This window comes from Archocentrus centrarchus, chromosome 4 (assembly GCF_007364275.1).
Source record: "Archocentrus centrarchus isolate MPI-CPG fArcCen1 chromosome 4, fArcCen1, whole genome shotgun sequence".
Classification (NCBI taxonomy): Eukaryota; Metazoa; Chordata; class Actinopteri; order Cichliformes; family Cichlidae; genus Archocentrus; species Archocentrus centrarchus.
In genome coordinates, this window is record NC_044349.1 from 20,009,717 (window position 1) to 20,031,136 (window position 21,420).

The 21,420-nt window shown below is 40.1% G+C and overlaps 2 protein-coding genes across 6 annotated transcripts in view; one reads left to right on the forward strand and one right to left on the reverse strand.

Annotated features, from left to right (window-relative positions):
- Positions 1–1,781: 1,781 nt before the first annotated feature.
- ncln (nicalin) lies at positions 1,782–17,083 on the forward strand. 5 transcript variants are annotated; one of them, XM_030728033.1, is made up of 15 exons: positions 1,782–2,049; positions 3,732–3,922; positions 5,538–5,679; positions 5,797–5,891; positions 8,585–8,665; positions 8,910–9,013; positions 10,973–11,061; positions 11,325–11,464; positions 11,657–11,883; positions 12,924–13,011; positions 13,100–13,138; positions 13,481–13,644; positions 13,938–13,991; positions 14,260–14,338; positions 15,517–17,083. In XM_030728033.1, the coding sequence occupies exons 1-15, from the start codon at positions 1,875–1,877 to the stop codon at positions 15,577–15,579; spliced, it is 1,731 nt and encodes a 576-aa protein (XP_030583893.1). In that variant the 5' UTR covers positions 1,782–1,874; the 3' UTR covers positions 15,580–17,083. The 5 variants fall into 5 exon arrangements, with proteins under 5 accessions (XP_030583893.1, XP_030583891.1, XP_030583892.1 ...); XM_030728031.1 differs by having other exon boundaries at positions 5,535–5,679; positions 15,517–17,082; XM_030728032.1 differs by having other exon boundaries at positions 5,535–5,679; positions 13,484–13,644; positions 15,517–17,082.
- Positions 17,084–18,017: 934 nt separating this feature from the next.
- Positions 18,018–21,420, reverse strand: part of cers1 (ceramide synthase 1) — a 32,332-nt gene continuing 28,929 nt past the window's right edge. The window contains exon 7 of the mRNA XM_030728036.1: positions 18,018–20,770. Within this exon, the coding sequence (XP_030583896.1) occupies positions 20,728–20,770 (43 nt within the window). The 3' untranslated portion in view covers positions 18,018–20,727. The remainder of the gene's footprint in view (positions 20,771–21,420) is intronic.

Sequence of the window (21,420 nt, forward strand, 5' to 3'; positions counted from 1 at the left end):
TGGATTACTCATACAACAGGAAATAATGACGCCAAGGTCCATTAAGTGGGATGGCAGGACATCATATCAGCATTAATCTCCCACTTAGCAGAGCAGCCCCAGGAGAGACAGAGCGATGGAGGGGAGACAAGAGAGAGAATATAGCTCATCCTTATTGGACTCAGGCCTTTAATTTTTATTACTGTGTTTTTTTAATGACATAAAACTTCAGTTAAAATGTTTTTTTGTGTTTTCTGCACCCAGACACGAACGGCACTGATTTAGTACTCATTTCCCAGCACGACGAGACTTCGGAATCTCTCTTTAAAAAGCTTTAATCAAAATAGGCAATCTCATTTAACTGGATGACTTTGTTTATATGTGCATAATTTATTCTAACAGGTAGAAAGGCATGCATTCTCAGAGTAAGCCTTCTGGTTCAGAATGTACTCTCTAAAACTGGACAAAAACTCATAATGCAGGCCTCACTAAAATTATACACATCAGAGATTGTTTGCCGGCTTGATCATGTTTTGAAGCAATAAGTAAATTAACTTTAATATAAATGGTCCCTTGGACAGAAGCAGCCCCTCATTTCTTTAGTTTCACTAGGAAAATGGGAAACAAAAGCAGCAAATTATTGAAAACTGCAAATGGAAATACAGTATATAAGGCAAAAACAGAGATTGTACAATACTAATAAAATTATATTTGTTATGACCACCTTTTGTTCTCTGTCAAGATGATACCACACTGCTTCAGTAATGTTGAGATGTGAATTTGGATTTATCACATTTTCAGTTCAGTTCTTATGTAATTTGGCATACCTCAGCCTTTTCTCCCTGTTTTCCCGTCATTGAGAATGGCTTCTTGACAGCCACCCTTCTACTGAGACCAACTGTGGGTGACTGACTCAGGAAGTAGCGTGGGTCATCTACTAACTGGAAGGTCAGTGGTTCTCTTCTCCAGTCTGCATGTCAAAGTATCCTTGGGTAAGATACTAAAGTCACTCTTAAGAAAGGGAAATCATTTTAATATAGCATACATAAATAAATTATAACCCAGAGTTTCCCCTGATGCATCCATTGGAATGTGTGTGTGCAAATGTTAGACAAGGTGCGTAGGTATAGATAAAAGAGTTTGCGTGAATGTCTGTGTGACTGGGTGAATGAGGCCTGTAGTAAAAAGTGCTTTGAGTGCTCAGTTGGAGCAGATGAGCACTAGTACCAGTCCATTTACCATTTCTGAACAATAGATGGATGAAGGGCCAGATGCATCTCTCAGGTCCTGTGTCAGGTCTTGAGATATTTTTCTGGATATTTTTCCCATTTTTTAAAGATATGACTTTCAGATACTGTTCTTTTGTTTTAGTTTGGCACAGAACTTATAAAGTTATTTTTATATTAACATAATACTAAAAGAATTAAAATGTAAAACAACATATATAAATAAATTATGATGCATAGTGATTATAATTAGACAATCATAATCCTGTAAGTATTAGTGCATGGTCTCTGGTTTCCGTGATGCATAGCGCCATCTGGTGTCTGTAAATGATATACAGCTTTTTAATTATGGTTGTCCTACAAGATCCCTGAAAGACCCCCTAATTTAATTCAGTTTGAAATATTTGATTATCGTGTGAATATTCTAAATAAAAAAACATCTCGTACTTTTTAATACACACTATATTACATTAGTTTAATGACAGTAATCATTTTAAAAAACTAGCAGCGGAGTCAGATTTGTGGTTGTTCCAGTTCAGGGTCGTCCAGCTGCGCTGCCTGATCAGAAGTGGCCTAGGTCGCGGTTGGTTGGCTGTCAGTAGCTGGGAGCGGTGACAGCTGAACGGCTCGTTTTTTATCTTTAGCTTCGCACTCAATACGGTCGCCACAATGTTCGAGGAGGCCAGCGAGGTGTTCGATAACATGTTTAAATCTTCGTTTCCCCTCACATTCATAGTCTTCATCCCGGCGGTGCTGATCCTGGTGTCTCCGCTCCCGGCCGAGGCGGCACACGAGTTCACGGTGTACCGCATGCAGCAGTACGACCTACAGGGACAGCCGTACGGTAAGGCGGTTGTTTCTTTAGCCTGTCATTCGGAAATAACGGTACATATTGCTGCGTTAAGTTGGGGAGAGTTGGGTTCAGTATCCGACACCAGTTAGCCTCGCTGTCGTTTCAAGTAAGCGCTGAATTTCCTGAAGCTGCGTTTCAATGACAACATGCTGCTAATGTAGCTTAGCTTAAGCTAGCTCATTTCCTATGGTCGTAACAGGATCGACGCTGCTGAAATAATGCAGCCAGGGTCAGGGTATGCCGTTTAGCGCTTTTTAATTAAATGTAACTTAAATGGGAGAGGCACAAAACTCTGATAGACCAGTCCTTCTCAGGTATGATGCTAGCAACTGTGTAAATGGTTAAGTAGCTGGTGGAGTGAATCACCTGTAGGGGCTGTTAAACTTATACGCTGAAGAATGACTGAGGAAATTAAACTGCGTGCATAATCCACACAGTTTAGGAAAAAGAGATTCCTTTGTCTAGTATTTGTGGCAGTTTTACATGGATATAAGTAGCAGTTGCCAGCTTTGACTAATACACTGCTCAAAACAATTGATTGAACACTTTGAAAACACATCAGATCTTAAATCTTGCTGCATGTCTATACTGATATAGACTGGGTAATGGGTTAGGAACACAAGGATGCCACTATGTTTTATGGAAATGAAAATGATCAACCTACAGAGGGCTGAAAGTGAAAAAATGATGTAGCAGGCTAGTCTGTTTTGCCAAAATTTCATTGCAGCCACTCAGAATGGTACTCAGTAGTTTGTATGCCCCCCAGTGTGCTTGCATGCATGCCTGACAACACTGAGCATGGCCTAATGAGATGCCGGATGGTGTCCTGGGGGATCTCCTCCCAGATCTGGACCAGGGCATCACTGAGCTCCTGGACAGTCTGAGGTGCAATCTGGCGTTGTCGGATGTTTTATTGGATTTAGGTCAGGCGAGTGTGGGGGCCGGGCAGTGGTATCAATTCCGTTGTCCTCCAGGAATTGCCTGCATACTCTTGCCACATGAGGCCAGACATTGTCATGCACCAGGAGGAACCCAGGATCCATTGCACCAGCGTAGGATCTGACAGTGGGTCCAAGGATTTTATCCCGATACCTAATGGCAGTCAGGGTGCCGTTGCCTAGCCTGTAGAGGTGTGTGTGTCACTCCATGGATATGCCTGTCCAGACCATCATTGAGCAACCACCAAACTGGTCATGCTGAGCAATGTTACAGGCAGCATAATGTTCTCCACAGCTTGTCCAGAACCTTTCACATCTATCACATGTGCTCAGAGTGAATCTGCTCTTATCTGTGAAAAGCGCAGGGCACCAGTGGTGGACCTGTCACATATGGTTTTCTACGGCAAGTGTCTTGTTGCCCCTCTTGTGTACCTTTTGTTAATTTCATTAACACCAAAGCAGCTGAAACTGATTAACAACCCCCTCTGCTACTTAACTGAAAGAATCTGTATCCTAGAAGTTTAACTGACTTGATGCTATACTCTGATTTAAAAAAATGTATCATTTTTTTTGAGCGTTATCGTTCACCACTCCAAGGTCTGTGCCACACAGCTCAGTGTCCTTCACTTTATTCCACCCTCAGCATCCCTCTGAAAGGTTTGTTTCAGGTTTCATTTTCTAGGACAAATACTTGTCACTCAGTGCTGAATCAAACCTTGTGCTTTGTGTCCTCAGGCACAAGAAATGCCATCCTGAACACGGAGGCTCGTACTGTGGAGGCAGAGGTGCTAAGTCGTCGCTGTGTTATTATGCGACTGGCGGACTTCTCCTATGACAAGTACCAGAAAGCCCTGCGCCAGTCAGCGGGGGCCGTGGTCATCATCCTGCCGAGGAACATGTCTGCTATGCCGCAAGACATAGTGCAGGTAGCAACACATTCTAATGCCACGAATCACTGTCAGGTGCTTTTAATGTTCAGTTCAGTGTTATTTCTCCATTTTCAGAGTGAGTTGGCTTGTTTTGCTTTAGTTTTTAGGGTTTGTAAATGTTTATTACAAGAATACAAAGGCTAACTTGGGTGGAATACATTAAACAAAAACTGTAATCTTATTAATGAATACAAAGCCTTGTGGGTAAGTAGCACAAGCATGTTCTGACTTCCGCGTCTGACTTTGTGGGGTTGCGTTTGTACTGTAACACCTTTTGGCTCATCATTCTTTCTGATTTAGTAAATATGCATTAAGCCAATATTGCTGGCCAAAGTGGTTTTTATTAGGGCAGTTGATTTGTATATTATAGGCATATTTGGTAACTTTGTTGTACATTATTGTATGATTTTTGGGCCATTTTTATGATTAAAATTCACTACTCTATTATAAAGCAAAGAGAAATATTTAAGCCTACCCTGTCCTAATAAAGGCTCTGCTAACATCAAGTGAGTGATCGTTGATTTTACTAGTGTAGGCTATAATCGGTTGCTTTGTTATTACAGCAGGTAGGCTTCACAGCTTGACACCAGCAGAGCCGCTCTAACACTTTCTAGCATGCTGGATGTGAACGTAGCTTATATTCATGCTGATGTTGATGAACATAAATTGTGTTTTTTGCCTTAATAATGATCAGAATAATACACAAATAGGTCACATTGTGAGCACATCTTGAATGTTTCTCCATGTTGTGTGCAGTGCTGCCGCCAAGTTATTATTAATATGAAATGTGTTTATTTCCTGGGATTTCGGGATTCCCAGGATAACTGGCTTCAGTTCTTGGGATTTAAAGTGTGTAATTTTCGGGAAAAATATTAAACCCTTTACTGTGTCCAAGTGCAAATTGTGCTTTAGGAATTAATTATTTAGCCTTTTCTTTCCATCTTGAAAAGGGAGTTTCAAGTGTTGCATTCGTTCTCAAGAGAAAAACGTACGCTTGATGGTTGTAGACGTTTTAGGGCGCATGACCTACAGATAAAGTGCAACTGTCTGCACACAGGTAAAACTTAAGCATCATTTTGCATTAGCTGTGATATGCATAGTAATACGTGGAGTGCTCAAGGGCATCTCAGGTGTGTTGGGAACAGAAAGCCAGTCGGTTATCTGACAGCACCACCTCTTCTGATCGGTTTTTGAAGTTTCTTGCCACTGAAAGCTCAAATCAGAATATTTCAAAGCCTGAGAATTTGCAGCGTTTCTGATGCCTTACAGACTGAATGTTATCTCAGTAAAGCATGTTGTGACTAATTAAACCTCCCACTTCATGTGTGGGAATCTTCTGAAAAAGGAAGGAGTAGTAGTAGTAGTAGGTATTTGATGGGTTACTCATTCTGTTGCAAAACTAATTAACTTTTCTGGTGAATTATTGGAACAGACTTTTTGTTACACTTCCAGAAAAGCTCTGTTAATGTGTAAAGCAGTTTGTCTCTTGCTGCCTCCTCCCGTCACTTGCACTGCTCTCAGAACACCAGAACTTACAGAGATGAAGCAGTTGCATCAGATTTTTCCTCCTCTCATTAACTCCGCTGTTCTCTGCTGTGACTCTCTGTAGCAGTTTATGGAGCTGGAGCCTGAGATGTTGGCTACAGAGACCATCGTCCCCGTTTACTTCGCCATGGAGGATGATGAGCTGCTGTCTATCTACACACAGACCCTGACCTCTTCATCCTCACAGGGCTCCTTATCAGCAGCAGAAGGTAGAGAAGCTGCTGGTGGTCTACACTGTACACAACAAAATGTAACGTGTATGATTTTTAAAGGTCATGTTTTAGATTTTTAAATGTGTGATCAGTTATTGCTTGTGTTTTCTGTAGTTCTGGTGCATACGGCCACAGCCAATGGCTTTCAGATGGTGACCAGTGGATCTCAGAGCAAAGCCATCAGTGACTGGGCCATCACCAGTTTGGAGGTGAGAGACTGAACTATAATCTGAAGACAGCTGCAGCTAATGCATTTTAATTTTAATTTTCATGTTACAATAACTGTCTACACTGAGAGCACACACAGGATGGGCATAAAAAGAGACTATTTGTAGCTGATGATGGTGATGACAACCACATTCATTTGTAACCCATCCTTGTTGTTTGATACTTTACTGTGGCAGAGGAGAATGCTCCCTTTTTACTGCCATATGTTGCCATATTTACTAGAGGTGGAAATCACCAGATACCCTACAATATGATGTTATCACAATACTTTTTTTTTTCTTTTCTTTTTCTTTTCTTTCTTTATTTGTTTAAGAAGGACAACACATATTAACAAACATCTGTAACAATGTAAAATATGCCAGATTATAGGCTTAAGGCTAATTTCCATCCGTAGTCCTCCTAATAAAACTAATATCACCTCATTTAAAATATACATACATGCTTAAAAAAAAATAATAATAAAAAAAATAATAAAAAAATGTCATCATCATTACATCATCATTAAAAAGGACATATTTCAGCATCATTACATACCAAAAAACAAAACAAAAGTTCATCCACATTTCATCATAGAATAAATAGATAAATAAATATTTCATTGCCCTAATTTTAATCAATAAAATGATTACAGGTTTGATTTTCAAACAACCAATTCCACAGACTTTTTTTTAAATGAAGGAAATCTGACCATATTACGTATATTGACTGGTATTACATTCCACGTTTTGGTTGCTCGATCCTCACTGTATGATTATTATTGTGCTATTATTGTGATTTTTGCCATATGCTGAGTATTCCAATAGCATATATTGTGATTTATCACCTGTTTTCAACTGAAAATTATGCCCCCCCCACCCCCACCCCAATCCCAGGTATATGTGGGTGTAGAATATTAAGTGGCTCCATAGTGTAGTGGTCGACATATGTGCCTAACAAGCCAAAGATCCCCGGTTTGATCCTTGGAGGAGACACAGATCCTTCTGTGGTTGTGTCAGAAATGTCCTCTGGTGTAAAAATCTGCCCAATCAAATGTGGAGCTACCTGCTGTGGCACCTCTTTGTGATTAAGGGAGCAGCTGAAAGTAGTTTCATATATGCAGAATATTACAGTTTGGTTTTTTTTAAAGAATTTATTTATTTATTTTTACAAACCGCTACGGGCAGAACGGTTGGGTGGTTATAACGTTTTTACAGAACGAAGGGTCACGATTTAAACTTTTGATCCTTTCTCTGAGAGCTTTTGAAGGCGTTTTCCTCCTACAGTGAACAGAATGAGATCAACTGAGTGAAATGAAACACTATTTAATTTACTCATTAGGGATATAGTACTTGCTTCACTTCACTGCGTAGCATATGGTCTCTTAAATGTTGCCAAGGCAAGTAATGTTAATTGGGAGCAGTATTTAAAAAAGCCTTTAGGCTAAACACACTCTAATACAAAACAAAAAGCTATTCACAAAGGATCTTTTGCTTCACCAATCAGTCCTGCTGGTGCCTGAAGCTCTGACTGTTGGTTTAGCATTTTGTGTGCTGTGTGCAACCTGTGTTTTCTGAGCATGTGGGTGGGCTTAAAATCCTGAACAAAAAAAACCAGAAGAAAAACAGTTGAGCTCACGAAAAGCTGTGCATTTACTCAGAAGGGATTACTTTGGACTTTGACGGGATTCAGTTCTGCAGTTTAGTTATTACCATAAATTTCAATGTTTAAGTGCTCATTCATGTGCAAAATAGGGGGGTCATGATGACTTTATATTGACAATTACTGTTGTATTAAAAAAATAAGTATCAGTACTGTGTCAGTAATACACACATGATCATATCTTTTTATAGTTGTGGTTACAAAGTCTCTCACCAACTTAAATTGCCCCAAAAAATTATCAGAAGTGATGTTTACATGGATTTAAAGTAAAAATCTGATAGTTTGCCAGTTCTAATAAAAACACAGTTTTATTAGGGCAACATGTGTTTTAATGATTATTGATACAAACTTATTTATAATTATAAGACTTCATGAGTAACATTATGTTAGATTTTATTTCTAATGTTACTTTTTCTAACTCTAATTATTTGTTTGGGAGCTGTTTTTAAGCTCATCTGTCTGAAGGATGAGCTAATGTGATGGCGAGGCGTTCATCATCCATCTGTCCCTACATAATTCACAACAATCGCTCCTCCTCTGAGAGTATTGGTCAGATTTTAGTGAAACTAGATTAATTCATCTTGGATATGACTGTAATTCTCAGTACTTTGTGAAACAAACATAAATGGCCAAAATATGGTCACCGGACTCTGATAGTCTGTGGACCGCAGTTAGTGTGTACTGATATTTAATTAAATTTCAACAGGGGATGCTCCGCTCTAAACCCCAAACTCCTTTACTCTAATTGGAGATCATTTCTGAATTTCAGGGGTGGAACCACACCCCACACACTCCCTTTCCAGTTGTACATCTATAAATGCTGTCCTGCTCTGTGTGCCGGTTTCTCCTTGTTACCTGACTAAAAACAGCTATATTGAGCTTTGTGTTTAAAACAGGAGGAAAAAAGTGCTTTAGTCAGACTGTAGAGGATCAGCAGATTCGAGGAGAGTGGAATTAACTGAACACAATGATAATGTTCTCTGTTCTTTCCCTTATTTTCAGTGTAATGTAATGGTTGAATCTGTTTGCTCACCAGGGTCGTCTGGCTGGAGTCGGAGGAGAGGACCTGCCCACTATCGTGGTGGTGGCTCATTATGACTCCTTTGGTGTTGCTCCGGTATGCTCGCTGCTTCTCACTGACAACCTGAAGATATTCAGGAGATCTGGCAGCAGTAATATTCTGTCAGCAAATATCTGAAGGATTTGCTTTAGTAGGAGAGCTTATTTTTGTGGAGGACTCAACTTTTACACTGTTATAAATAACACAGCAACGTAACTCCCAGTAAGACTAAAAAAATAATAATAATAAAGAAAAGATCAAACAAGCCAGCAAAGTAATCAGACTGTGTTGTTGCGTCCAGTGGCTGTCATACGGAGCAGACTCAAACGGCAGTGGAGTGTCCATGCTACTGGAACTGGCTCGTCTCTTCTCCAAACTCTACACCTACAAGAGGACACATGCTGCGTGAGTAACGACGATCATATTAAGCTGGTTTCTGATCATTTGTGTCTTGGGCAGCACCACGCCGAGATGTCTTTAAGCTAGATTCCTCACTGACGGTCTGTGCTGCACACTCATTTTATGTATATATGAGAGGAAACAGTAGTAACATTGATTGCTGACCTCAGTGGTTCATGTGAACATAAGCCAAAGTCTATTTGTTATGTTTGTCTCATTTGTTATGGTTAGGGTGCTGAGCTGAAGGCTTTTTGAGAACTATATTGAATTAGCTGTGCACTACACTGAGATAACAACCACATCTGACTGTGTTAAACACTCAGAGTGGTCAGTAATGTCCTGATATGGTATGTCTAAAAGTACTTAACAGTAGAGGAAGTGAAAGGAATCACTTGTTAGAGACCCTGAAAGTGGACTTTACCGTAAGTGCTTCGTCAGCACTACCGCAGGCCTTATATAAGATGAAAGTAGCGAGTGATGGCATCCTTCAGTGGTTTATAATTGGAGCTGAATTGAAGCCTGGAGATTGGCTACATCGTCTTTTTTTTTTTTCCCCAGCTGGAGCCAAGACCTATCAAATATGGAAAGATGGGTCTTTATACAGCAACTAAATCAAAACATGCCTGCGAATGTAGCGCTGCATTTAGTTCAACAAAACGTTGCAAAATCGGTCCAGAAGTAGTTCGGTCCAGAAACCATAGTCAAACACAACACTGTTTTTTTTTGTTGTTTTTTTTTTTTAGATCAAATGTGCCCAAATTCACCAGTTAATGATCCTCCTGACAGTCGCCCAAACAGCTAGTTACATCAGTTACTCCAGACATGTCAGTCCAGCTAGGCATGCCCTCAAACACAGGTCTTTTTGAGGTCTCATTTTTTGTTTTTGTTAATTATGGAAAAGAGCAGGCCTTTGTGAGGGTGACACAACAGTAAGTATGTCCTGGTGAAGGCATGTTGTTTGATTGAAAATCTATGAATTTTCCTGTTGTTTTGATTATTTGGTGAATTACCATAAGCACACTGATCAGGAAACGTAGATAACATGGTCATTTTAATATTTCAGAAGTCAATTTCAAGGCTTTTGAGTAGCAGTCTACTCACAAAAGACATTTTGGAGCCAGTTATTTCAGTCTGGCCGTTCTCCTCTGAGCTCTGGCATTAACAAGGCATTTTCACCCAGAGGATATTTTCTCCTTTTGGACTCATCATCTGTAAACCCTACAGAGGGTTGTGTGGGAAAATCCCAGTAGATCAACAGTTTCTCAAAATACTCAGACCAGCTTGTCTAGCATCAACAGTCTTGCCATGTTCAAACGTCTCAGCAGAACTAGAGACTCATAAGATCAGAGGAAGTTTTTTCAATCTTCTGTTGTCCAATTTTGGTGAACCTGTATGAACTGCAGCCTCAGTTTCCTGTTCTTAGCTGACAGGAGCCGCGCCTCGTGTGGTCTTCTGCTGCTGTTTTTCAAGCTTTGATGTGTTCAGAGATGCTCTTCTGCATACCTTGGTTGGATTAAGTTACTGTTGCCTTCCTATAAGCTTGAAACAGTCTGGCCAGTCTCTCCTCTGACATCAGCAGGGCATTCTCGCCCAGAGAACTGCTGCACACTGCATATTTTCTCTTTTGTGTGTACACCCTAGAGATGGTCATTCAGCAGTTTCTGAAATACTCAGACCGGCCCATCTGGCACCATGTCACATTCAGTCACTTAAATCACTTTTCTTCTCCATTTTGATGTACAGTTTTGACTTCAGCCAGGTGTCTTGACCATGTTTACATCCCTGAACACACTGAGTTGCTGCCATGTGATTGGATGATTAGATATTTGCACTAACAATCAGTTGAACAGCTGTGTGACCAGTGAGTGTAAATCCTAATGTCACCAAAAAAAAAAAACCATCAACAGGTTTGTTCACTTTATTCTCTTGTAGAGTTCTCATGTATGAATCATGTTGTGTGTTCAGGTACAACCTGCTGTTCTTTTTATCTGGTGGAGGAAAGTTTAACTACCAGGGCACCAAACGCTGGCTGGAAGACAATTTAGACCACACAGGTACTGTTCAGTAGTCTCACACAAACCCTGAAGTATTCATGCATTTAGTTGTAATCCAGTTTTCAACATCAGATTAAGAGATATATTCAGCCAAGTCAAATAAATATATACATATAAAAAAAAAATTTAGTATTTGTTGCATTTATATAATTTGTAGTATTTTAGTATTAATGTGTTTTAAAAGCTGATTAAGTTTGTTGGCTTTTCTTAACCTGGCTTCTTAAATTTGTAACTTGACCCTTTCTTCCTGTCTTCCTCATCAGACTCCAGTCTTCTGCAGGATAACGTAGCCTTTGTGTTGTGTCTGGACACTCTGGGGAATGGAGACTCTCTGCACCTCCATGTGTCCAAACCTCCTAAAGAGGGAACCCCTCAGCATTCTCTGCTGAAAGAGCTGGAAATGGTAAGAACCCACAGAGTTGATTATGGCATAGTCATTTCATTAGAGCACGTTAAACAAAATAAAAAAAAAAAATGCATGTAGAAGATCGGTCTGTTTTTCTACAATTATCTTGAATTATAAGGTTAATTTTTATTGTTAAATCCAGAGCAGAGCTCTCACAGATTACATTTATGTCCCATCTTTTCCTCCCAGGTGGTTACAAGTCAGTATCCTGAGGTCAAGTTCTCCATGGTCCACAAGAAAATCAACCTGGCTGACGACATGCTTGCGTGGGAGCACGAACGCTTTGGGATTCGCCGACTGCCCGCCTTCACTCTGTCCCATCTTCCCTCGCACCGCTTGGCTCAGCGCTCCAGCATCATGGACGTGCGGTCAGTGTCCCCCTCCTCTCGCCACGGAGCGGGAGAGCCCCCTGCTGGGTGGGTTAATTACTGCAAGTTTCTTAAATCACCGAAAAGATAGTGTTTCCATTTTAGCTGCCAGTCATGAGTTGTGGTAGAATAGGCTTGTGTTGTTGTTTTTGCTTAGAAGTGTTTTTGACTATGTGAAGTAAATCAAGTGGTCTCTCTGATGAGAGCTGGTCAGATTCCTTAAATGCTAAGAAAAGGTGCTTCCTTTTTAATTTCCGTTAACATTGATGCACCAGGCCTTCTTGTATAATGTGAGAAGGTGATGTCCCTGTTTTGCATAAATTTGTAACTTATTTTATAAGTCATTCAAATGTAGTTGAGCCACCATTCTCAATCTGACAAACATTTCATTTAATGTTTGTGACTCATATTCCTTTTTTAAAATTTTAATTCCAGCCTTGGTAGTGAAGTAATGTTTTTCATCAGGCCGCTCATGTTTATGTATCCTGCGTAGAGCTGTGCAGTAAAGCTTAGGAGGTGAAGTATCTAAGATCTGAGATGTTTTAAGGATTTGAAAAGATGGGCTTTTTTTAGTCCATCATTACACCACAGCAGACAAATGTCAGCAGTGTCTACCATCGTCTCACTTAATGAAGCAGATCAGTGTGAGTGTGGGTGTCTGCTTCACATCTTTTCCTCGTTTTATGACATTTTTCATCAAGATTAAGGAAGAGTTTTTAGGAAAGTCATAGGATGGATTTTTTTTTTTTATAACTAGCCAACTGCAACCATGGTCTTTCATGTCATACATACTTCCATAGAAAAGCAGAACTTTTCCATAATTTTTAATAATGTCTGTAATGTTTAATCTCTCCGAGTTTATAAAGAGTCTTTAGAGTCGCAGCCTCACCTCTTTTGTTATTTTGTCCTGTAGCCATTCATTTACCTTTTCTCTGTGAGTGAGAATCTTCTCTAACTTCCTGCCTTTCAGCCTGTCTGCGTGAAAACGGACACTCTGTGATCAGTCTCACTTCTCCCCCTGGTTTCTGTACGTCTCAGACGGTTTCCTGTCCTCTAACTGTCTGCAAACTCGTGTTTGTGTCTTACAGGCCTCATGTAGATGTGAAGAAGCTCAGCAGGAACACCAAGGTGGTAGCAGAGGCTCTGGCCAGGGTCATCTACAACCTCACAGAAAAGGTAGAAAAGAAAAACAAAAAAAAGTATACACAGAATCGATATGCACTATAAAGCACCTAATGTGACCTGTTTGTTTTTTGTTGCAAAGGGAGCACCTGGGGACCTGCAGATTTTCACTGAACAAATGGTGCGTCACTCAGCTCACCCATCTTTCCACTCAGCTGTGCCAACTGAGTGACACAAGTTAAATCATCAGTAACTTAAATTATCTGAATGAACTGGCAGTAAGGAACTGGATTTTGAGAATAAACAGTGGTCGTTTACATGACATAAAATGAAAGCACATGCAGTAAATCTGACTCATAAATGTGCTTCCTGTATGCCTTCCTGTAACCCGATCGTCATACACACGATACAATATTTGTGACAAACATTTTTAGTTCTGAATCAGGATTCTTCACATCTTCTGTAATAATAAGGCGTTTAACTCGTACGTCTCTTTTGTGATACGGTTCGTGTTTCATATCAGCAGGTGCAGGAGGAGCAGCTGTCAGCAGTGGTGGACTGGCTCACAGCGCAGCCCAGAGCTGCCCAGCTGGTGGACAAAGACAGCGCCGTGGTGTCCACCCTGGAGTATCACCTAGGACACTACCTCAAGGACGTCAAAAGACACTACGTCAAAGCTGACAAGAGGTAAAGAAAAGGGTGAAGATGGGCAGAAATCATTGACCCACACCTGCTACTGTGAGATAAAAAAAAAAAAAAAGATAAAACACTTGACTGCAATGATGTTTTCTATGTGAACATCTTCTACTCTGACCTTGAAACAGAAATAACAGGATCTGCTGCTGCCAAATAAATTGGAGACCCAGAAATATACTGTCACAACGTTTCAAATTTCCTACCGTAGTTGCAGGAATGGAATGTTCTGTAGTTCCGATCGGTTTCCTCGTCAAAATGTCAGGTTTTCCTTTTCTCCCCTTCAGGGATCCAGAGTTTGTATTCTACGACCAGCTGAAGCAGACTATGAATGCTTACAGGTATGGCTTTAATGAGCTCATTTCCTTTCCACTGAGGTGCTTTGATGCTGCTCACACCTCTCCAGTTAAATGCTGCCTGTAGGCTTTCACTTCACCCTAAATTAAGTTATTTTAAAACTTTTTTGCATATAAGATGAAATTCAGAAATTAAAACAGACTTCAGATAACGTAGTATGCCAAAGATTGCGATGTGCTATTTTTCCTATTTTAAATTCTTCTCTTTGCCTCTTCTGTGTTTACATTGGTGACTTTTTTTCCCCTCACTCAGAGTGAAGCCAGCTATTTTTGACCTGCTGTTAGCTGTCTGCATTGCAGCCTACTTAGGGATGGTGTATTTGGCTATCCAGGTAAGTCTCTTGTTGTTGCCGGAGTCTGTTCTTATCATGTCACTTTATTATTGGCTCAGGTCTAGGTTGTTCAGAAAAATTAAGGGAACATTTAAATCACACATCAGATCCCAAGGAACAAAATATTCAAATTGAAAATAATGTAACACTGGTCAGTGAAGACTAAAATCATCAACCCTTTGAGGGCTGGATTCAAAATCACATCAGAAATCAAAGTTAAAAATTTACAGGCTGATCCACCTTGCATCAGTAATGTTGATGGCTCCCATGTGCTGTATGCACTCCTGACACCATCTGGGCATGCTCCTGATGAGACAGTGAATGCGACCTGTGGGATATCCTCCCAGATATGGGCATCAGTGAGCTTCTGGGTATCCTGTGGTTCTGTTTGGCAGCTTTGAACGCACCGATGCATAACGTCCCAAAGAGAACACGTGTGCCAGTCAGTGGCATCAGTGCCTTCATCATTCAGGAACTGCCACTGTACCAGCATGAGGTCCGAGAGTTGGTCTGAGAATTTCGTCCTGTATGTAACAGCAGTCAGCACATGGCCTGTGCAGCCCTCCAAGCAGATGCCTTCCCAGACTATCACCGGCTGACTGCAAAACCAGTCATACCGGATGATGTTGCAGGTGATAAACATCTTGAAAACATTTTGACTTCTCTTGTAACTGTAACAGTCTGAAGGTTTAAATAAAGCCAAACTAATCTTTATGTAACTGACACCTAAATTCAGTGGTCAGTTCGTCAGGTGCATCCACTGCAACTGAGATCCTGCAGTAAATCCTGCTGCCATTAATCCATCAACCCTTGTTTACTCATTTCTGGTCATTTTTAGAGGATGCAGTTTGTGATGCTGTTCATTTATATGAATAAAGGTGCAGCAGATTAACAAACACCTCTCTGAACAGTGTAATACAACTTATACAGTATTTGCATTCCAGTTTTTAGATCAGTGGTTCAGATTTTTTTTTTTTGTGGCACTTCAAAAGGTAAAAAAAATGTTTACACCCCACACCCTGCTGCTCTCTTTTAATCAATAAGTAACCATTTAAAAGGAAGGGAGGTCAGCACAATAGCATCAGTAAAGTCTGAAAGTCCTCATTGCTCTTACTAAAAGATTATTTTGGGCTTGTGAGTGTGCCGAGACTAACGCCGTCTCTTTTGTCTCTTTCCAGAACTTTGGAGTCCTGTATGGCGTCGTCCGTAGACTCACTCAACCCAAGGCCAAGGCCCACTAAGGCATACAGCAGCTTTTATTTCCCCGGACCCTACTTTACCCTTTTCCTCAAATCAATAAACTCTAGCCAGTAAGACGCTGAGGCTGGACCGAGCTGCTGTTCTCACGATGGTTTTCAAACCAGCAGAATCACTTCCATTTCCTTCATCCCTAATGCACAAACAATGATGTCAGATCCTGTCTTGCTGCCAACTTTAATCCGTTTGGTCTCATGGACCAGAATAATCAGGAATCATTTCGGTTTCCACGGATTTCTTTGTCATTCTTTTAACATGCTCTCTTATGTTGTGTATATATTTAATTTTTTTAACCCTCACGATGGTCGTTAACCTCACAGGGCCACATAAGATTGGTTGAGATTTCACCGATCACTCTTCATCCGTCTTCTCAGCGTACTTTGAGCCAAACGTCGTGACGTCATGTGTTGTCTCAGGCAGCTAGAGGGAGAAGCTGACCACACAGTTTACCCCAGAACTTCTTCTGTCAGGAGGTTTGCTCACCAGAATAGGTTCACGTTTTCAAGTCTCACTTAATGTAACACTCACATGATCATATGCACTTCAGAAGAGTTACTGATTGTTCAGTGCTGCCGTGTGTTGCTTTTCTATCCTTAAAAAACTCATTAGAAAATTAATTTTGGTAACCTGTGTAAGTGAATCATCATTTCACCTTGAGGTGAATATAAGAATCCATAGCTTTTTTTTTTTAAACGTACATTTGGTCGAGTTGGAAAGGAAGCTAGCGGGTGGACTCTTTGAGTACAGATGTGCATGTGATTATTGTGTTGAGACCAGGTGAACTTTTCCTTTAAATCCTCAGTGAAACCCTCAAACACAAGTACTGTTTACGGAAATGATCTGCCTGAATGAAAATGTGAAGCCTTTAGATCGTTTTTTTTAAATTGATTCTGGTGGAAGAAATTAAGTGCAGAATGATGGGAAAACCTTTCCTAAATAATAAATGAATAATAAAAAAAAATCCCCATCACACCATTAAATGTAGTTTAGTGATAGAAGTTTTTGCTTTGGTGTGGTCTTGCTTTTTGTGCCACCTCTTTGTGTTTTCCTGGTGCTGTGGTGTGTCTAATTTGCTTTTTTTTTTTATCCCCAAACTGATTTAGAAAAACCATCATGCTGGTGGCATGAGCTAATGAGTTTTTTGTTTTTTTTTTGTCACATAAGCCCCTCCTCCCCTTTACCCTCTTCCTAATCAGTAGGCAGGACTTTTTGCTGACTTGCAAAAATGTGATTGACCGAATCAGTTTTTAAATCCTTGCCCTCTTCTTGCTAATGAATGAAAAGTGTTTTTTTTTTTTTCTTCTTCTTTTTAATATATTTTCCATGTTACCACATGACCTGTGACCCCTCCTTCCCAAAATGCCATTGTAACAATCACCAGCCCCATTGAGGGGAAATGACTCTGTGGTGCATACAGATTTTTAATTTATTGAATCAGTTTGTTTTTATTTGTGCACTGAACTCTCCTCTGCTTCACTGCATCTGCAACACTTGATTTTCTCAATGAAAACGGTTGTGATTAAAAGTAATACACACAAAAAGGAAAAAAAAAAAAAATCTCTTTCTTCACCGACACATTTTATTTTATGAGAAAAAAAAGAAACGGTAACGTTGGCTGAATGGTATTAAAATTGTATTACAAAAGAGCAAGTATGAGGTTTTTGTCAAGTAGTTGTGTTTTAGAAAGCAGTCAGATTTAGTTCAGTTGAAAAACACGGGGTAATTTGTACATCTTACATTATGCATCAATGGTCCAAAAAACACATTTTAAATTAAGAGATTTAGTTACTCATCCTTCAATAAAAATAATACTAATAAATTACAGTGCAAGAAGAAATACCTGCAGGGCTTCTTTTGGCCTTCTCACACTGTCAGCTCTCTTCACTCAGAACCAGCTCCCACAAACACTCGCCTCATCAGTTTGGGTGGACATTTTGGCACATTTAATGAAAATGTTTCCACTGATTGATTGATTTATTCCCATCAATAAGTCAATAAGTCAAATAAGTCAAAATTTTGAGGTAACCCGAAATTGAATGAATGTCACATTCTTTGTTTATAAATATTAAATTTTTCAAAAATTCTTCTGTAGTGGGAGAGGACTAAGCTGAGGTGCCAACATCAATATATAATAGTCTACTGCAGCCTTTGCAATAAGGTGCCCTTTTCAAAGATGCTCTTATACTGATGAGTCTGCAGAAAATGACACTCCAACTTACCTGAACAACAAACCCACTGCAGCCTCATCAGTAGGGCAGCCCTGTCAGTTATGATGCTCCTCCCCAATGCTTTCTGTGCTGATTTAGCTGGTATATGCATACAGGAACCTCCTCTTTTCAGTCCAACAAACCCTTTCCAGCTTTTGCAACAAGTGATCCTGTCAGTGCTCGCTTTAATTAATTTATTATCGCTGCCTTTCTTTAAAAATATATATATATCTTTAAATATATGGGAATGGGGAGTAATGAGGTGAGAGCCTCCAGCAGACTACTTGTAATATCATGGTCCTGTTGGTTGTGCTGGTTTACTGGTGCATTTATAAACACTTTTCTAGCATCACTCCCTGATTTTCTTAGTCTACGCTGATGGAGAGTGACGAGGTCAATTTTGTACATTCAGATCATTTTGTAAAGGGAAGTCTGACTGAACTGGGCTTCGTGAGCAGCACGTTTCAGACGACTTCAACCAAAGATGGCCTAAGTTGTAAGCCACTGTTGTATCCCAACAGGTAAAAATCAGCCAAATCTATAAAAATGTAGACAGGATGGTTTAGTCAACTCTGCGTGAACAATCGGGGGTGGGCAATATGGGTGAAATCTCCCGTTGTGGTACAGATAATTTATATGTCATTATTTTCTGAAGATTAAGTGAACTCATGGTGTTCAAACTTTTATTTTACATGAAATTTTACATGCCCATAAAAGCAGAATATTCACAGAGATTTTGAATGACAGTAACCAAGATGGGAGCAGTTTAGCATACGCATACTGTCTAGTGTTGTGCATAATCATATTGCCCACCCCAGGTGTAGTTAGTTACTCAGCCAGACATTGCACCACTTTGTTGTACAGCACGGTGGGAGGGACCTGTTGAGAGTAGTTTGTCAGACTTTAGGGGATGAGTCACACCTGATCCAGGTCACGGGTCTTTGTGGGTTTACTGCAGAGTTCATTCTGAGGTCAGATGTTCCATCCATATAACAAACCATCAGCAGAATATCGATTATCTAGCCTCACACCTGAAACAGGATGGGGCAGCAACATGTTGGATAAACCATGTCACTTACAGTACAGATGTTTAATGACTACAGTAAAATGAGTGCGAGTCAGCATTCAGATTGAATAGAAGAGGTCGGATCCAGACGTTTGCCATGTAGGCGGACAAAAACAACTTCCACCCTGGTCCCTGAAAATATCTCATCTGGGCAGGCTATCACAGACTCATACACATCAGAAAAACAACGACACATCTGGAATTCAAACAGTGCTCTCAGGAAAATAACAGCAGCAATTTAATATAAATCAACATAGATAATCTGAACTACTGCACTAACAGGTTTAAAAAAAAAAAAAAGCTTTAACACCCCCTAAACATGATCCGGGGAGTGTGGAAGACAGACAAAGCAGACGACATCCGCGGCCTGCTCCAGCAGCGCAAGCATGCTGTTCATCGAAACAAGAGCTCGAATTTGATCGAGAAGGTAGAACAGAAATATCCCTTATTTTCTATAGCAGCTTCCATCAAAACACACTGTAAAGTAAATCGGGAAGGTCGAGGGAAAAACTGATGAAATGGCTCCCTTTCACTCGAGTTCAAGTTAGCACACTCAATTTACAAATTAGATTAAAAAAAAAAAAATTTCTTTTAAAAATCTTCCCTTACACTGGTTTCACATGTGGAAACATTTTTGGATCTTTTTGTTATTTTTTTTGTGTTCGGTGGTCACTGCCGCTTCAAAAAAAGATCCATTTTAGGATGATTTAGTAAAGATTTCATGATTACATAGCTATAGCAGTTTTGATAATTTCATAGCATTTCCAAACTCATTCCAGTGCCATGCATTCCTGAATGCATTAATATGCGCATACATAATGGGGTTTTTTTAGTCATTCTGATTTTTATCTTTACGCAAGTTTGCAGCTATCGTTCCATCTCTTTGTTTTTGTTGGGGTTTCTTTTTTTTTTTTTTTTTTTTTGCACAATCGGCCGCCACCACCTGTAAATTGGTTATGAATTAAAATCAAATCCACATCTTTTGATACTGAAACCCAGTCAATCAATTCTTGCTATTTGCTGTCATTAAACCAGCAATCAGCTTGCATGCCTTCATGTCAGTGCAGCGACAGATGCTTTGTGACACATACTGAGGCAAAAAACAAAAAAACAACTTTCCATACAGGAATGACATGAGGATATTCCTAATGCCTGCTGATGGTCAATACAAGAGAAACAAACACAGCCTGGCTTTTTAATTAAAGCTAACTGAAAGCAGGAGGCTAGAAATGTCTGGTTGCAGCCACTGACTTGTGCCACGATATGAAAATCAATACATGTGTTGAAGCAGCCACAATATGCCAGGCAAGCTTTCCTACACCACCAGGTCATGTTTGTTTTTTTCCCCCCTTTTCTCCTCATATCTTAAGCCAGAGAGGATGGACGGAGGTGTGAAAAGGAGGAAAAGATTAATTAGGAATTACTAAAGATCTAAATGTCTGCAGAGCCATTACAGGCCTAAACCTTTCCTTGCCTGGGTGCTGCGATGCTGTTCAGGGTGACATAAAGAGCCGAACATCCTATGCAACTGTACATGACAATCGCAGTCCAGCTCGCATTCAAACTGTTTGTTTCTACTGAATCTATCAAATGTAAAGTTAACATGAGTACGACAAAAAGTCAGCTGAAATAACATTCACAGTGCTCCAATTAAACAAAACTGGAAATCGAATGAAAGCGATGATTTGAAATATTCTAAAAACAAATACAGAGAATAAAAAGTCATCAGACCCTAATTTGATATTTCCCTTCCCTTTCTTTTAACGATGCTCTTCCTTGAGGACATACTAGATTTTGAAGGAGGGCGTCTGTGTCTTCTACTCGCAGTCTAGTGCCAGGTGGTGGCGACGGAGAGCCTGTTATAAATGCTTCTCCTTCTTGATCCCGTTCTGCACATGTTTCCTGCAAAGGAAGGGAGATAGGAGAGAGAGAGAGAGAGAAAGAGTTTCAAGCAAAGCAGTGAAAAGGCTTGTCAGCTGAGGTGATCAGCAGGCACAGAGGATATCAGAAGTGTTCAAGGCCAGGCAGATAAGGACAAAACAGCATCTCTGTGTAGTTTCTATCCCACCTGCCTTACACAAACTCAGGACAGGAGCAAAGATCTGATAACTCAGCCTACCTGCGTTATCAGATCTGTGGGTCACATCACAACTAGGTCAGTTTCAGAGCCGCAGTGGTCAAAGGCTGCCATGATAAACGGCAGCAGACGGCAGGTATGCACATGGCTGAGGCTAAAGGCAGCCCCTCAGATAAAGACAGGACTCTGTAAACCCAGGTAAAAGTGCAGAGATGCATTTTGCTTTTTGTCAGCATTTTCTTGTTTAAAGCTCACTCTTGCAAATAGAGATTAGTGTATTACAAAACACACAAGATCAACAGAGAAACAACGTGTGAATCTCCATATTATTTGATTCACTTTCTTTGCTAGCGGAAGTTGTGAAAGTGCACTAAATTGTCTTAGTCACAGACTAACTAAAAGACTAACTAGTCACATGACTGTGAAAACCTAAGTACTGCACATCCTATGATTCAGTAGCTCACAGAATTAGCTT

Bases quoted from the DNA above. Each gene is read 5' to 3' on its own strand.
- ncln (XM_030728031.1), top strand. From the start codon at position 1,875: ATGTTCGAGGAGGCCAGCGAGGTGTTCGATAACATGTTTAAATCTTCG. The intron at 11,465-11,656 runs GTAAGAACCCAC...TTTTCCTCCCAG, and splicing joins TGCTGAAAGAGCTGGAAATG to GTGGTTACAAGTCAGTATCC. The intron at 13,645-13,937 runs GTAAAGAAAAGG...TCTCCCCTTCAG, and splicing joins TACGTCAAAGCTGACAAGAG to GGATCCAGAGTTTGTATTCT.